This window comes from Cottoperca gobio, chromosome 17 (genome assembly GCF_900634415.1).
Source record: "Cottoperca gobio chromosome 17, fCotGob3.1, whole genome shotgun sequence".
Taxonomy (NCBI): Eukaryota; Metazoa; Chordata; class Actinopteri; order Perciformes; family Bovichtidae; genus Cottoperca; species Cottoperca gobio.
In genome coordinates this window covers 4,232,205-4,250,696 of record NC_041371.1, presented here as the reverse complement: position 1 = coordinate 4,250,696, position 18,492 = coordinate 4,232,205, and the positions used below count along the sequence as shown (strand labels likewise).

Genomic DNA, 18,492 nt, shown 5'->3' with positions numbered 1-18,492 from the left:
TCATTGCACCAGGATTATTTCTGTGACCTTCATGGTTATTTAGTAGAACTCATGTATCTAACACTTCTGTATTTAAGACTGAAAGTGTAGTAAATATGGGAAATGCATCTTGTAGACCTTTTTTAGATCAGATTATTTTATTACGCATTTGAATTGTTTCTGTATCTGTACAGAAATGCAAAAACAAGATAAAACGCTTATGTTTTGACATCATATGCAAACCAAAGAGCCAATTTCAAATGCAAATATCATATGTTATGTTATGTAATATTAAAGTACACATTCCAGAAATAAAAACAAACCCAAACATGTTTGAAATGCACTTATGTGAGCTCACAGTTTTATTTTCAAACCTTCATACACATATGCAAATGTTGTTTTGAACAGTCGATTATTTTGTCTGCTTGTTTGTTTTACTCGCATCTTCATCCAGGTGAGCAGACCGAAGCTTTCACACGGGAAAGAACAGCCGTCCTGAGAATGTCTGGGAAGCACACACACACACACACACACACACACACACACACACACACACACACACACACACACACACACACACACACACACACACACACACACACAGGTGCTATGTTCATGCACGAAAGGCGCTGTCTAAATCAATAAAGTTTAAGTTAAAGTTTATAAACACACACACACACACGAAATGCACGAAGGGCGCTGTCTAAATCAATAAAGTTTAAGTTAAAGTTTATAAACACACACACAGGAAGTCCTCCTGCAAATGAAAAAACTAAATCTGTTATATAGTGCCACCTGCTGGCTGAGTGTGGAGGTGGTAAAACATTTCACATCCTTGAGCAACGTCTGCATGCACACTTTGTATTACCATGTAATACCAGAGTCACTGAAGAACTAATGCCACAACAGTCCTCTGTAGTTATTAATTGTAAACAAGAATGAAACTGTAGTACTTACATGAAGGCTTATTACATAGTTATTCAGTTTTATTAAGAATGCTTTTGGCTATAGATTTTGGCATTCAAAAAAAGATAGATGGATATAAATAGATAATATTCTATCGTACAAAATATTATGTTTTATCTACTGCATGTTCAATGGGATGAATGAAAGGCTGATGAGTTAATTACATATTTGTCATGATCGTGATTTTGTATATCCTGTTTTATTTTGAAGTATTCACTCCCCCTTGTGTCATGTCTAGTTGTACTTCCTGTCTGTGTATTTTCTCTCTGTGATTGTTGATTTGTTCCTCCTGTGTCCGTTCACCCTGCCCTTGTATTTTAGCTTCTCTCCCCAGCTGTGTCTCGTTCCCCTCGTTTAGTGTCTGCGTGTATCTGTGTGTATATATCCCTGTCTGTCCCAGTGTTCCTTGTCAGTTCGTCATCTAAGTGTCACCCCTGTTGTTGATGTCTCCTCGTGCTCCCTCGTGCTCCCTCGTGCTCCCTCGTGCTCCTTCGTGCTCCCCGTGTCGTCCCGGTTTGTGTTTAAAGTTTTACTTTTTGCCTTATTTTGTAATTTTGTAAGCTTTTTTGGAATAAACCCCTCTTTTTGTTAATCTCCTCGTCTGCCGTTTTACGTTTGAGTCCTCACCTTTTCCCCACCGTGACAGTACGAACTGACTAGAAACATGGACTCAGCAGATGTCATGGACGAGGAGACCTATGATTTAGTGTACACTTTAATTATAATTTTTGGTGAGTGGAAGCGAAACCCCTCTTGGAGGATGCGACAGGCTGCGCCTGGATTGGCGAGAAAAAAGGTGGCTAAGAAGCCAGAGTTGAAGAGCCTTTTACCTGAGTGGCTTCAGGATTTTGTGGACACTCCACCTTGCCAGCCTAACTCTGCCGATCCTTCCACTCCACTTCCTTTTGCCGAGCTGCGGCAACCCCCTTCTCCAGTCGGGCCCACCAGACCCCAGTCCCTGAGCCATTTCTGGGCACTCGCCTGGCCTTGGGAGGTCCTCGGAGTCTCCAGGGGACTTCCAGGTCTCCCAGACTACAGCAGACTCCTGTTTCCGCTGCCGGGCCGCGACAGCCCCCTGTTTCCACTGCCGGGCTGCGACAGCCTCCAGTTCCTGCTGCCGGGCCGCGACAGCCCCCTGTTTCTGCTGCCTGGCCGCGTCAGCCCCCTGTTTCCGCTGCCGGGCCGCGACAGCCCCCTGTTTCCGCTGCCGGGCCGCAACAGCCCCCTGTTTCTGCTGCCGGGCCGCGACAACCCCCTGTTTCTGCTGCCGGGCCGCGACAGCCCCCTGTTCCCGCTGCAGGGCCGCGTCAGACTCTCGCTGCCAGACAGCCGCTGCTGCCAGACAGCCGCTGCTGCCAGACAGCCGCTGCTGCCAGACAGCCGCTGCTGCTAGACAGCCGCAGACTCCCGCTGCCAGACATCCGCAGACCCCCGTCCCCGCTGCCGGACCTCCGCACACCCCCGTCCCTGCTGCTGGATCTCTGCAGACATCCGCTCCAGCTAATGCCGGACTGCTGCAGACCCCAGCTGTTCCCCAGCTGCCCCTCGAGGCCCCAGCTGTTCCCCAGCTGCCCCTCAAGGCCCCAGCTGTTCCCAGCTGCCCTCAAGGCCCCAGCTGTTCCCCAGCTGCCCCTCGAGACCCCAGCTGTTCTCCAGCTGTCCCTCGAGACCCCAGCCCCTGTGCTCCCTTTGCCCCCCGAGACCCCAGCCCCTGTGCTCCCGTTGCCCTTCGAGACCTCAGCCCCTGTGCTCCCGTTGCTCCTCGAGACCCCAGCCCCTGTGCTCCCTTTGCAACTCGAGACCCCAGCTCCTGTGCTCCTTTTGCCCCCGAGACCCCAGCCCCTGTGCTCCTTTTGCCCCTCGAGACTCCAGCCCCTGTGCTCCCTCCGTCCCTCGAGACTCCAGCCCCTGTGCTCCCTCTGTCCCTCCAGACCCCAACCCCTTCGCTCCCCTCTCTTCCCGAGACCCCTTCGCTCCCCTCTCTTCCCGAGACCCCTTCGATCCCCTCTCTTCCCGAGACCCCTTCAATCCCCTCTCCTCTCCAGACCCTAGTGCTTTCTCCAGCTCGGACTCCACGCCCGCCTCCAGCCTGGCCTCCTGAGCGGCTCCGCCGACCTCCAGCCCGGCCTCTCTTCTGGCCTCCTGAGCGGCTCCGCCGACCTCCGGCCCGGCCTCTCTGCCGGCCTCCTGAACAGCACCGGCGACCTCCAGCCCGGCCTCCTGAGCGGCTCTGGCTGCCTCCAGCCCAGCCTCCTGAGCGGCACCGGCCGCCTCCAGCCCAGCCTCCTGAGCGGCACCGGCCGCCTCCAGCCTGGCCTATCCGCCGGCCTCCTGAGCGGCTCTGGCCGCCTCCAGACCAGCCTCCTGAGCGGCTCTGGCCGCCACCAGACCAGCCTCCTGAGCGGCTCCGCCCGCATCCTGCCCGGCCTCTCCTTCAACCTCCTGAGCGGCTCCGACCGCATCCAGCCCTGCCTCTCCGCCGACCTCCTGAGCAGCCCCGTCCACTTCGCCGGCCTGCTGTCCAGCCTCCAGAGCGGGGACCTCCTTGTTTGCCACTTTTAGCTTCTCTCCCCAGCTGTGTCTCGTTCCCCTCGTTTAGTGTTTTTGTGTACATATCCCTGTCTATCCCAGTGTTCCTTGTCAGTTCGTCATCTAAGTGTCACCCTTGCAGATGTCTCCTTGTGCTTCCTCGTGCTTCCCGTGTCGTCCCGGTTTGTGTTTAAAGTTTTACTTTTTGCCTTATTTTGTAATTTCGTAAGCTTTTTTGGAATAAAACCCTCTTTTTGTTAATCTCCTCGTCTGCCGTCTTGCATTTGAGTCCTCACCTTTTTCCCACCGTGACAATATTGCCTGGTAGACAGAAACAAAGATACGTTCCTGAACAAATGCTTCATGAAAATCGCAGCAGGTCTCTAAACTCTCTCTGACTCTCTCATGTCAGTGTTTTTACCTCAACTGGGACACCGAGGACACCGAGGACGGCGCAGGACGGAAGCGATACAGCGAGCAAAACAACCAATAAATATGCAAGAGACGGGAGCTGCAGGAAAGGCTGGAGAGAGGCAGAAAGAGAGTTTCTAAGGATGAATTAAAACAGAGGTAAGTCTACCAACACCACCAGTGACAAGAGCCAAACGCACTTACTGACCCTGACACACACACGCGCATACAGACACACACAACACACACACACAGCTTGCAGCACAGAGGAAGTGATACACAGCTGATCCTCTCTCAGGCCACATGTCATGTGTCAAGTCAGGCACATACATCAGTGGGACATGTTGAGGTGACTCATCATCACACCAACTATGCACATCAATTAAAAAGTTGAATTTTGAGCTACTTTTTAAAAATAAATACAGAAGTAGTGGTGCATTATTACAGTTTAGTTGCCGTGACAAGCAAATGCATAGTCATCCTTGGTTGCAACTTTAGATTCAGGAACTCTAGCCTTTAGTTCCCTGTAATGCACTCTTTACCGGCCTCCCAAACAAAACAACGGAGAGACTTCAGCTCATCCAAATCGCTGCAGCGAGGCTACTGACTAGAACCAAGAGGAGAGACCACATCAGTCCAGTGTTAGCCACTCTACACTGGCTTCCAGTAACTTTTAGAATTGATTTTATGGTCCTCCTTCTTGTATACAAAGCCCTAAACGGAACCGCACCAAGTTACACTGCCAACTCTTTAATAAACTATGTTCCCCCAAGAACATTACGATCATCCGCTACTGGTTTATTAAATGTTCCCAGAAACATCCAAAAGAAAATTGGGGATGCAGCCTTTATCAATTATACACCAAAGCTATGGAACACTTTACCTGCAGACATTAGGGAGGCAAGCTCGCTCAATATCTTCAAAAGTAAGCTAAAAACATATCTCTTTACGTTAGCCTTTTAATAGTGAATTATTACTGGTTTAACATTGAATGTTGAGTGTTAACATTGAGATCAAATAGACGTTTCTCTGATAAATGTGTTTACATGTTCTTTACACAATTAGTGGAAAAGTGAAAGATTAAAGAATATATTGGAGAAAAACTGGCTTTAACCGATAGGTTTCAAAACTTAACAAACAGGGGTTTGTTTATGAAGCGGGCTTTAACCAAGATTTTGCCAAAAGAATCTGGACTCACGGAGACGTCTGTGTTTTATACGTTAAAAGGTCAATAAAGAGGTCGACACTGTAAACGGAAATACAAAGACTACCAGGAATGGGTAGCAAAGAGAGTAAACCAGTTAAAGGGCCACAGGGGCCCATTGTTGATCTCATATTTTCAAAATATGGCCCTGATAGCTTAAAACATTTACAAAAATGATGTGCCAATGTTATTTTATACTATTTTAATTCTATTTTATACTATTTTAATTCTGTTATTTTTTGTAATGGTACTTCAGACTCATGTACATCAACACTGTGATTATTGTACTGTAAATGCTCTTATTCTGTCTAATCTTGTACTAATTGTTATGTTTCTGCTGTGAAGCACTTTGGGCTGCAATTCTTGTATGAAAGGTGCTATACAAATAAAGCTTATTAAAGCTTATTATTATTACACTGGAGGTCAATCAGCTCCATTTGGAAGTTCACATGTGCTGTTTCCACGCCAACTGCAAACGGATTGCTGAGCAGTTCATTTTTAATTTCTGAGCTGCAAAGTCGGCAAATGCGCAGACGGGAACACAGCGGTGGAGATGGTTTGTCAGTGTTTGGAAACACGCAGTGACCAAAGTTTCCTTGCTGCATCAGAGTCTCTCACAGGCAGCTTGGCTTAGAAAGCTCTCACTGCATCATACATGTCCGGTGCTTATTACATGTTCCATTTCCAGAGCATTACAACACAGCACTTCCTGGTGTATGATGCAGCGATACACCATCAGCTGCATCTTCTCCCGCATCCAACTAATCCACTCTTTTCACCGCGCATCTAAGGCGCTCCATCTGTCGTCAGTCCTGTCAGTTTGTCCTGGGGCAGTTTCATTTCGCACACATTTAGATACTTCCTCAAATATATCTTTGCCCGTGGTTGTGCCATGCATTGATTTAATTACCAAAACCGGCGCACAGACAATGGTAGGGGAAACACTGATAGCGCTTTTAGTACTCGGAGACATGAAAACCCAATTTTATTAAATATATGGCTCTCAAGGAAATCCATTTAAAAATATTTGGCTTTTATGGCTCTCCCAGCCAAAAAGGTTCCCAACCCCTGCTCTAGTGAAAGATGCTATCAAGTTGCATTATGGGAAGTGTAGGATCTACACTTTGTGGTGTGTGAACACACTTCTATCCCCTGCAGGTGGAGCGCATCAAAGTGCAACAGAGCAAGTGAACGACATGTCAGGGCTCCGACACGAGAGCTCACGTTCCCCGTGTTGACGTCCAACTACACAACCTCTCCACTGAGGTGCTTTTGAGGAGGAAACTGAATCTCTTCAAGCTCCAAGGATGCTGCTCTGGTATACACTAAATACGCCTCCTTCTTTTCTAACATCATTCAATGTGTATCGTAGGTACATGGCTGTTTAACAACACATAAAAACAATGCAGAAATAATAAACAAAAAGACCTTTACATCAGACCCTTCAGCACATTGAACCAGAGGTACTCATCAACTCCCTCCACCTCTCCCTCTTTCAATTAAATAATGCTTTGTCACCCTCTCCTGAGGCCGGATAACGGGCCGTATTCACCTCACGAACGTCCCTCTTTATGTGTTTGAGCTTAACAGGACGCTCAGTACAGACGCTCTTGGACACAGCAAACGGCGGGCACAGAAGTTGTGAATAGGGGGCTCTGTGATGCCCCTTAAAAGAGTGAGTGTGTGTGTGTGTGTGTGTATGTGTGCTGCAGGGGGTGGTCTGTTGGGGTTGTTTGTTGGCATGTGTGCTGCATTGAATTTGTATAGAATGCGCATGTAAGGCCTCAAACATCTATCTGTGCGTGTGTGTGTGTGTGTGTGTAAGAGAGAGAGAATTTATGTGCACATTTTTGGAGCAGTTGGGATTTGAGGGAGTGATGCAACAAACCATGATGAAACAAAAAGTAGTATTTTGAACCCTAATTCTTTTCAACCCACTTTTCAACGCCACAGTATGATGCGTTTGTGGTCCCTCGTGTTATTCTGATTCGGAATTGAAACTGGTGGGAGTGGCGATCAATTATTTCAGCAATTACACAGACATGGGGAGGACAACACAGGAATTCAGGAGTGAGAGAGAGAGAGACACACAGGGAAAGAGTAAAAGTGAGAGAGTGATGCCTCTTATAAAGCAAAGTCCTGTCTCTTTGGGAAGAATTTGCGAGCAGTGAGACCGGGCTTCGGATCAGAAACAGGAGCCCGATGAGCCAATGACTGTCTCCATAACTCTCCTCAATGGTGTATCAGTGTCGTTGGATGCAGGCTGCTGAAGTTACTTTTCCTGCAGAGTTACAGTCCCAGTTGTATGGCGTGAGCATGCATATCACAACAAAGCAGACATGTGGACGAAAAGCTGAGGCTCCGGTCTCCTAACTCCTCTCTGCACGGGTCAATTAGATTGCAATTCCAGCTGTAAAGGTAAGCAAATTATTGCAATAGAAATGCCTAAGGCATGGCAACAAAATATATTTGTTTCTCAAATAAAGACTTTTGAAATGTTTTCTTGTACTGTTATGGTAAGTTTCTTGGTTCCTTCCTGGATCATGTGTGTATCGTAGTAAAGATTTATAGCTCTGATTCGGTAATTTATGTTTTTTTTTTTTTTTTTTAAATCAACTTATATATATATGTATTTACGTAGTTATATTGCATTATTTCCGCTGGCAATTTATATATTCACTGGAAAAACTATAAAAAAAATAAAAATAGAATTTCTAATTTGACAATTTTTAAAAAGTTAAGTTTAAAAATTATGATTTGAACGAGTCCATGGAAAACTAAAATCACATCCAATCAGAACATCTGATTTTAGAGCTCGTATTATCTTGTGTTATTATTTATGCAGCAAAGAAAATAGAATAAAGCTTTAAAAGTTTCTGAGATAAAAAGAAAATTGAGCAGAAATCAGTTCACAACATTAGTTAAATAAACAAAGACTTTTTATTTGTAAGATGTTGTGGGAGCACAAGGGAACAAACGTTAGTGTGTTTCAGTCTCACATTTAATCAATAAATCAATCAAGAAGTTATTAAACTTCCTGAAGACCCCGAAACTCTCTCAACTTTAATCAATGTCCTATTTTGAAAATTTTCTTTCTTGTATTTATGCAAGTTTACTTCACAGCGTTGGCAGTTTTTGATCTGATACCAGGAGGAACATAAATGATATGAACTGCAGCAGAAAGAGCGGGAGACACGCGGAGGAAGTTATTTACTGTTAAACAAAGTAATACATCATCTTATTCGCGCTGTTCTGTTACTGCTGGTAAAGAGAAATCAATATATAAGGAAAAGAAAGATGAAAGGAAGGTAAGAGCAAAACCAACTGATGGGGGAGAGAAAGAGTGTGTGTGTGTGTGTGTGTGAGGTGGAGACGGAGAGGGAGAGATGAAGGGGGATAACTCCTCACTCCAGAATACTAACGAGGCCTTTTGTCACAGATCTCTCTCTCTCTCTCTCTCCTTCTCCCTTCCTCTCTTTCGTTCTCTCGTTTTCCCTTTCACTCATCTCACACACACACACACACACACACACACACACACACACATATAATTGTGCACTCTTTTTCAAATAATTGCAGACCAACACACGTACAAAATCACACATGTACGCCTTTAGTCACATACACACGCACATTTGTAGAAATACGCATGTAATTGCAATCCCACTCTCACATAATCACACACACACACACACACACACACACACACACACACACACACACACACACACACACACACACACACACACACACATGGATGGGCACAGAGTCGTTTTTGTCAATGGTGTCTTTTGTTTCTTTTATCTCAGCCCCTAACAAAGCATTCCTGTGTACACAGAGGAGAGAGAAGGAAGGAGAGAGGAAGAGGAAAGCAGAAAAGAGAGAGACAGAGAGAGAGAGAGAAGAGAGAGAGAGAGAGAGAGGGAGAGAGAGAGAGAGAGAGAGAGAGAGAGAGAGAGAGAGAGAGGGAGAGAGAGAGAGAGAGAGAGAGATCAGAAAAACATTTGGCTCCCCTTTGTTTGGCAAAAGAAAAAGTTTTGATTCAGTTTTTGGATCCGGCTCACTGAGGCACGGCAGTGCAGTAAAAGTTGTCGCGTTGCCATGGAGATGGAATACATCCTACTGAAGAGGTTGGTCAAAATATATCTTCGTCTCATCTGCTCGATGAGTTATCAGTGATCAGTTATCTGATGTGTGTCTGTGCTGGAAGCTGTTTGCCTCTCTGGAGATCAGAAGAGATGCAGAGTTGAACGAGTATCAATGGTGTCGCTGTGATTATGGAGCTCACTCTTCCATAATCACTAAGTGTGATGTAATTAAAGCTCATGGGTTATGTAAACAATGAACAACATTGTATAGAAGATACTTCCATTAACACCGTATGTGGCAGAATGTATGTGGACGCCTCTGTCTTTAGTCCAGGGGTGGTTTTCGCACTTGCTCCGTCATTGTGGTCCAAATAAAGAAATGAATCATGTTTTTAACCCCCGTGCACAGAGCGAAGTCCAGAGAGGTTTTAATCTTCTTTTCATGATAGATGTGGAAGAACTTGACTTGTCTGCACAGATCACTGACCTCAACCCCGTGCAACACCTTTGGGCTGATCTGAGAAGTGACTGACTTCCACTTACTACTTAAATTTTATTTTGAAAGGCCAAAACAGATGAAATATTACATACATATAAGTTACCATGTATTATTTTCAGGTTAGGATAAACTTTATTGATCTCTTGGTGAAATTCACAAGCTCCACAGCCGTACATTAGGTTATTAAAAAGCTCCTCCTCACCAGCTGCAGCATCAGTATTAGCGGAAAGAAAAACAAGTACCCCGTCCACCTCTGCATGCAGGGGATCGGATTCGATGTTGAGATTCTTATCACTCATCATCTTCATTATGTGGCTGAATGGGAGCGAATCCCTGCAGCCAGGTTCCAACATCCTGTGCAAAGCCTGAAACCAGAAGAGAGGAGGCTGGAAGCGAATGTTCAACAATCACATATAAAGCGTAATGTCAGGGTGTCCATGTACTTTTGGCCATATAGTGCACTGTTATCAACTGGTTTATCAGGGTTGTTTTGCATTAATGTGTGTGAGAAAGAGAAACAGAGAGAACTTGTGAGGGCTGCAAAAGGACCACTGTGTCCGGATGGAAAAAAAAACAGTCCTGAGCAAGACATCCAGAAAGTCAGACTTTGGCTCTTTTCCTACTAAACTCTTACCGCCGTCTCCAGTTACCAGTCAGAAGTTCACTCTTTGTCCACTAAAGGCCTCAACAGTAAAGACTTAAACTTTATCCAGATAGTTTCGGACAGAGATTTCTTTCCTTAATTCATTCATTGAAGTTCCTCCTCTCTCCTCCTGCAGACAGATGAGAGTCTGTGTGGAGGGTTTGTTTCCGAGCATCTTCATCCTAAATCTGCTATTTCTCCTTTTCTCTTCTCTTTTCCTTATCTTGTTCCTTTTGTGGGTCATTCTCTTCCTACTGGCCTACATGATTTGTTGGACGTAAGTGAGCGAGTCAAATGTTTGGACTTACAGTAACTGTCTGTCTGTGTGTGACGAGGGGGGGGGGGGGAGCATCTGCATGTTATGACAAGGGCACACATTCATTAAAACATCCCACAGTCTCACTAAAAACACATATATTACTGTAACGTACAGTATATACACTATAGTTGTTGGGTGTTGGGTGTATATTTGCAGTTTTAAGACAATAATACACTCAGAATCAGCCCTGTAGATATCACTAATGCAACACACAACTCTTAATTTTACCAAATGATTTCTGATTGTAGGTCTTCTAATCTAAATGTCATTAAAGGCCTTAACATATCAGCTGAACAGGAACTGCTTTTACACTTCTTATCAAGTATTTTATCCTGTAATCATGACCATAGAAGAATCTACAGACACAGAGATGTGTAATTATAAAACGTTTAAGTAGAAAGTTTTTGTTTAATCCTCAGCGCTCACAGTCTTCTTACTAACAGACTCACAGTGAAAACAGTAACATCCTGATGTTTAATGTTTCCAACGTTCACCATCGAAGTTTAGCCTGTTAGCTAACGTTTAGCATTAAACATAAAGTAAAGCTGAGGCTGAGAATTTCATTATTCTGCAGGTATGTGGTGATAAACTAAAGTATTGGACACATTTAACTTTCCACCTGAAGATGGCGCTTGAGGGAAAGTGAGGGCATCACTGAGGTGATCAGGATTCAGCATCTTGGTGCCATACAACATTTAATGTTAAATCATCAGAAGGCTTTAAGATATACTAGTGTGACTCAAAAGCTTTTCACTTTGCACTGACATGTTAGACCTGAGAACAGTCCACTGGTGTCAGGTCTGACTCACTATTTCCTTTTTTGTTTCAGTATCACTGTTCTCTCTTGTGGTTTTTGGTCTGCATGTTTTGTTGTTAGTCGCTGACAGGAAACTGACTTTATTATTGGGCTCTAAAGCTCTCTTGAAAAAAAACCCCTCTATATAGCCTCCAACCTACTTAATCAAATGACCAGAGAACTATCCAATTTGTCGTATAGGACAGTTTCGGCCGTGCCTTAGAGTGCCTTAGACTACAGGACGTAGTTAGTTTCAAGCGTACTGAGACCCTAACGCCTGAAGAGAGCAATGTTTTAGGGTTGCTTGCCTCAACTCTCTCAGGCTGTGGGAGTTGCCCTCACCCACCACTTCTGGTTTGAAACTACTGACAAGACGGCACTCAGTATAATCCCTAAAGCATGGTGCACCCACGCAAGTGTTTCTATTTATTCTGGATGGTTAAACCTCCTCTCATCACTACATGCTAGGGTTGAATACGTAATAGAGTTACAGGAAGTACATGCTAGTTTTTTTTCAAGCATTTTATTTTAGTCCTAAAGAATTCGATGTGTGGCTCGGGGCCAATTGATGAGACTGGAGTTCACACCTCTTCTAGTATAATTTGATATTTGGAAATGTGGCAACCTCAAGAAACTCCCACTGCGGTTCCACCAAACTAAAACCTTTGCCAAGAATTTCAATGACACTTGGGTGGGTGTGCAAAGCCTTTCAGGTTGACTTGTTCTGCTGATTAAAACTGCGCCCCCCCGCTTTATAAATAAAAGTAACAGTTTGATGTTAACTTGTCTGCCAGTTGCTTTATTTTATTTTGCAACATATTAATAATATACTTAATCACATGTTTGGTTTTTGGTGTTATGAGGCTCACTTGAGATGCATTTCCTGTGAGAATGAGAGAAGGTGGCTGAAGGGGAAGTTACAAAAACTAGCGTAGTTATTATGGGCAGTTTGTAGCTTTACCCGCATGCGACAGGAAGTCCCCATGATCCTAATCAGATCATGAGGTACTGCTGAAGTTGTGAAGACTGTAAAATATGATTTATCAATCCTGCCAACCTCTTCCACTACGCTTCAGTAAAAACCTCCCAGTCCACCCTAAACTATCTCAAATGAGCCAGTTAACAAGTTAATTAATCAGAGACATGATTTAACTCCTCTTTCTTTGTTGTTCTCCAGATGACATCTGCCACACCTCCTTCCGCTCGTAGCTCCTCCCCTCAGAAGGTGTGCCACTCCCAGACACAGACAGATGTTTTAAAACCCTTACTGGGTGGTGGCGTATCCGGTGGGGGCGGGACTCTGAGGAAGAGGAGGCGCGTCCTGTCCAAAGATGGGCGTAGCAATGTGCGCATCGAGCACGTCAGCGGGCGAAGTGCTCTGTACATGCGTGACCTCTGGACAACGTTTCTGGACATGCAGTGGCGCTACAAGTTCTTCCTGTTCACGGCTACATTTGCAGGGACCTGGTTCCTGTTCGGGGTGCTGTGGTATCTGATGGCACTGGTGCATGGAGACCTACTTGGTGAGAGTGTGGAGTTAACGGGTAGTTTAATGTGTCTTCCCAGAGAAACATGTTGTGGTCAATGTAGACGATCCAAAGACCTCGCTGTAAATGGTTTTCATAGGGACTATGTCTTCAGTAGAAAGGAGTTCCAAACAAAACCTACAGTATAGCAAACATTATCCAGAATCACCAGGACATTCTTCAGTCATAAAAACATTTAAGAAAAATGTTTAGCAGCATAAACGTATTTCTTTTCACCCCCACTGTACGAGGGTCAAAACAGAAATCTCATCAATATCTCAAATCCTCAGCAATAAAACTGAAACTATGTGAGTAAACATTTGGCTGAATTAGAAAATGTGATGTGACATTGCCAAACCTCTGTACATGTGATTTTGGACAATAGGGCCTGAAAAAGTTCAATGAACATCTCTAGCGTCCTTCAGACCAAAGAAAACTGAAAGAAAGAAAAAGTATGAACAAAGTTCCAAAACCATATGTGTGATAATATGACGATGACTAACGGGGTGGTGTGATGGTGCAGAGTGTCGTGTCGGCAGGAAGTGTTGCAGGGGTGGCTGAGCAACCCTCTTCATCAGTGTTTCTCAAACTTTTTCAGACCAAGGATCACTTAACCAATAAAAAAGACACTCACGGACCACCTAACTCCCCAAAAATCCAAAAACAATAGGCCTGCTTACCACTCCAACAATATATTATAAATGACAGCCTGATAATGAGCTTTATGTGACCTTCTCTATATCACTCGGTCACACATTAAATCAACAATACAAATACAACTAAGGATTCTACAAGCATTTCGTTCATATGCGATTCAAACGGTGAAGGCTGATAAATTTTACACATGATATGAAACGTAGACTACATTTATTACTGAGTTTATGTCCGTAGAGAGCCGCAACTTACCCACAGCAAGATCGTTTGCTACTGAGAGATACGCAAAATGTGAGTAGTCGCTGTGATATTTTCTCTTTACTTCAGCGCAGGACTTTCCGTGTTCAAGCCGGGTTTCACAGCTTTCAGCCGGGTGGTGGTTGGACGGCGAACCGCTCTCCTGGGACTCAGTAACACAAAACCACTTGTTGTCTCTGCTTTTAACCCATCCTAGTACCAGGAGTCTAGTAGGGCAGCTAATGTACAGTACCCTGGGAGCAATGGGAATGAGGATGTCCAGTGCCTTGCTCAAGGGCACCATGTGAACTGGGACCTCTCCAAGTAGCAGTCACAATCCATTTTTTTAGGTTGGGTCAGTGACTTGAACCAGCAACCTTATGGCTCACAGTCCAAGCCCCTACTGACTGAGCCACTGCCAGACTAGCAGCTTTGTACAGAATGTAACATTAATTATGGAAGGAAATTATTTCATATTTTCAATAAGACACCTGCTCTCCCCCATTACTGATGTTTCCAATGTTTGATCAACTGAGCATGACAGTTGCATATCAATGAAATCCCATAATAAAGTGTACAGCAACACAAGATGTTAGAATAACTTGCTGTGTTCCTCCAGAGTTCGACCCTCCGTCAAACCACACCCCCTGTGTGATGCAGATGCAAACCCTGACGGGGGCTTTCCTCTTCTCCCTGGAGACCCAGACAACCATTGGTTATGGTTTTCGCTGCATCACTGAGGAATGTCCAGCTGCCATCATCCTCCTCATCGTCCAGCTTGTCATCACGATGCTGATGGAGATCTTCATCACTGGTACCTTCCTTGCCAAGGTAGCCAATGCATAAATTACCAGCTGCAACGTATATATACGTCGAACCTTAAAAGTAAAACAGAATTAATTTTTTCTTATGCATTTTCATGTAAAAGCAGGTGTGTGCTCTCCTACTTTAAAGCACAACTGCATGCAATTCCTTGCATTGTGCATTCATCTGTTCCGATGTTGTGTGCAAGACTCTTACACAAGTCTCATCAAAGATTCTCAGACTGGAACCAGAACTGATTGAGCTTTTCTCTGCTCAGGTTGCTCGGCCAAAGAAGCGAGGTGAGACAGTGAAGTTTAGCCAGCATGCTGTGGTGTCGACCCACGAGGGACGACCCTGCCTGATGGTCCGGGTGGCCAACATGCGCAAGAGTCTCCTGCTTGGTTGTCAAGTAAGTGTGCTTAGAGATCGAGAGTATACTGTAGATTATCACATATTTGCACCATCTCTACAAATTCCAATATAAATGTGATGTAATGTGTTTAAGCAATCAAACTGTGTTCCCCCCCAGGTGAGTGGAAAACTGCTCCAGACGTCTCTGACCAAGGAGGGCGAGACAGTTCGCCTGGACCAGAGGAATGTGCCCTTTCAAGTGGACATGTCCAGTGACAGCCCCTTCCTCATCCTGCCCCTCACCTTCTACCACATCATAGATGAAAACAGCCCCCTGCGAGCCTGGGCGGCCAAGGGTAAGTTTGAGGGTGAGATGCTGAGAGAGGGGATGTGTCAAAACTACCAGAATGCTTCAAAACCAAAATGTTGTCCGGCCGTTGCCCACAGTTATAAAGATTATTTACTGAGAGATCATGTGACATAATGATAAACTGCATACAAGACATTTACTCTTCAGTGTTTGGTGAGCTTTGGTGAGATGGTATAGAAAGTTTAGGGTTAGGGTTAGGGTTTACACTGTGATCATACCTTATCTCTGAAATGAAGACACTAAACGCAGTGTCTCATCTTCTGCCCCTCGGTAATGTGCCATCTCCTCTCATGTCATTCACCTGCAACAGGTGGGGGCTGGACAGATCCAGAGTTGGCAGACTTCGAGCTGCTGGTGATCATGAGTGCAACAGTTGAACCGACCTCCGCCACCTGCCAGGTCCGCACCTCCTACCTGCCGGATGAGATTCTCTGGGGTTATGAGTTTCCCCCTGTAGTCTCCCTCTCCCCATCGGGCAAATACGTAGCGGACTTCGCCTTCTTCGACAAAGTGGCCAAGACCAAGACCACGCCCGTCTTCAAACCATCCAGCCCCCAGCACGGGTACCAGAGCAACGGGGGCGGGACTGTGCCTGAGGTGACCGATCCAGAGAAGATCCGTCTGGAGCAGAGCTACAGGGAGAGAGGGGAGGAACGTGGCCGGGCCAAAGACACTCCTCTCAGTGTTCGCATCAGCAACGTGTGAACACATGAAGCGCTTGAGAAGGGAGCGGCTGCCAAGTTTAATGTCAATAGCAAATGAATGAAACATCAGAACAGCTCGGTAACGGTCTTTTTAGACTGTTTCGAACTTTTGTAAGATATCTATGTCCCAGTAGCACCAAATGATGCAAAAAGAAAATATGGAAGACCGTGGACTACTGTATGGTCAACTTCAAGTCTGTCATACGTCTGCTGTGATGTTTTAAACTGGTTCCACTGCGGAAACCATTTACATTTGAAAGAAAATAACAAGTCTGAATATTTATTTGCACAGAAATACACATAAAAACCAAGATGCAAAACTAAACTCAACAGCAGTGGATATGACAGAAACCCCAGTAGTCTTGTTTGGGTTTTCCTCCAAATCACAAAGAGAAAAACTTATGTGAGTCAACATGAGTGGGTTTTTCTTTCCAATGTGAAGGGCAGACGAGAACGATACGGTGCGCAGGAAACACCTTTTACACTTCCTCCAAAACAATTGCGATTATCACACACATATGTAAGCTCTACACATTTATAAAAGTCATATGATGTAGAGTTTCATCTTGGTTTACTTTTATTACTGTAAAAACACCAATGGGTAATTCTAAGCCAGTTCTTATAGAACTCACAAAAATCCCCACCCCCAACTCTCATGATGTTTTCCTGTTAAATGACGGAAGTACTCGAATTAAAGACAAAATGACAATTACGTGGCAATACAGTGTATAATGTTAGCTGAAGCAATTTCTGTTAAACTGATGTAGCACTACAACTAGAATGTAGACACAACTCAGATTGAATATGGTGCTTTGTATCTCTTGATGGTGTGGGCATTTCTTTTTTTTTCTGTTACGTATGGCTGTTATTGACAGAAAGTTAGCACTTTATGTAAGTACACGATGTACATTTGCACCTTAGGAAGATTAGCTTTGGAAGACATGTTTTTTAGTACTACTAAAAGCACTTATACATTTAATCTCATTGGATTTGAAGCAGTTAGATTCGACTTAAAAACAGATTCCTTCCTACAAAGCTAATTGGAATTGCAGTTTCTCTGTCTCTGTGGCTCCAACACTTACAGACGAGATGTGTTTACATCACAAACAGCTGCTGCACATACATGGATGTAAATGCCAATCAGGTTTTTTGTGGGTTGCGAATGTTACTGTAAACATCGAGGAAGCTCCGTGTGAAGTAGGAGCATTCTGTACGTCCATGTGATCTTTGGAGTTACTAACATTGTCAAACTAATAAGGAAGATTTCCTCGAAGCCCCGTCTAGGCGACAAGGACACGAGGAGGACCGCCAGAGTGCTGAGAGAGTGAAAGTGATGTAAGTCCCTGATAAGGATTCTATTCTGATGTGCGACAATGATGAGGATGAGTACGACGGATATGAATATGTTGGCAATTGCATGTATCTGTAACATTTTCTTGAATTAACATCCAGCTCTGGAATGTTTAAAGTGGAGCGATTCAATGAGACATCTCTCTAAAGTGGTTTAATAATAAAGCTGATCGTGTTATTAAAGGCCATGTTTTGTTTCATGTCTTGTACAGTACAAAGGTACGATTTAGTCACAAGCCACCCTGTTGACACATGATTACATTACAGTTCATGTAGCTGACGCTTTTGTCCAAAGCGACTTACAATAAGTGCAAACGATCATGAGGATTCAACTCCGAACAGCAAGAATCTTGCAGGTACATGAGCTTCAAATAGGTGCAATCATTAAAGTGCAGAACAACAGCTTCAAATAAGACAAACAAAGTGCAACATACAGAAACAATAGAATTCAACTATTAGCTACAAATAAGACAAACCAGTATAAGTGCAACATGGCAGGATGGTTTCAAGTGCAACTTTAACCCTTTTTTAAAGAAATGTAACTATTTATTTCGTTAGAGTAAAACCTTTTTACTGCAGTGTTCAAATGAAGATACATTTCTGTGAAGAAGTTGGGGTGGAGCGTGAACACACCTTAACCTACAGCCAGAGACAGAGCGGAGGAGGAGAGGGGAGAACTAAAAACAAATCCTCTGCTAAATGTTTTACTTTAAAATGACACAATATAATTATTTATTACTTGTTAATCATGTTAAAAAATGTCAGCTCAAAATTGTCTGCAAGCCATATTGCGTTATCGAAAGAGCCATATATGGCTCATATGTTCTCGACCCCTGCTGTATGTGTGAGGGAGGAGTTCCCTAAACTGAACCACTTCCTCAAATTAATTATTTTGCAGAATGAGGTCGTGGGTTAAACTTCTCTTTGTCGTTTATCTGCTGCATCCTTGTGAAGCAGAAGGTGAGAACTTTATTTTATTTATATTTACTGTACTGTAGCACTTTATTGTAATATATTGTTTACAGTTCTGACAGTTAAAACCTCACTTCTTACCTCTGGCTC

The 18,492-nt window shown here is 44.2% G+C and overlaps 1 protein-coding gene across 5 annotated transcripts; it reads left to right on the top strand.

Moving 5' to 3' along the window:
* The first annotated feature begins 6,381 nt into the window (after window positions 1-6,381).
* LOC115022184 (potassium inwardly rectifying channel subfamily J member 10) lies at window positions 6,382-17,630 on the top strand. Of its 5 annotated transcripts, none has more exons than XM_029453099.1 (6): window positions 6,382-6,407; window positions 12,644-12,957; window positions 14,471-14,682; window positions 14,933-15,064; window positions 15,185-15,362; window positions 15,687-17,630. In XM_029453099.1, the coding sequence occupies exons 1-6, from the start codon at window positions 6,397-6,399 to the stop codon at window positions 16,079-16,081; spliced, it is 1,242 nt and encodes a 413-aa protein (XP_029308959.1). In that variant the 5' UTR covers window positions 6,382-6,396; the 3' UTR covers window positions 16,082-17,630. The 5 variants fall into 5 exon arrangements, with proteins under 5 accessions (XP_029308959.1, XP_029308956.1, XP_029308960.1 ...); XM_029453096.1 differs by lacking the exon at window positions 6,382-6,407 and adding an exon at window positions 7,131-7,507 and having other exon boundaries at window positions 12,612-12,957; XM_029453100.1 differs by lacking the exon at window positions 6,382-6,407 and adding an exon at window positions 7,133-7,507.
* Window positions 17,631-18,492: the final 862 nt, after the last annotated feature.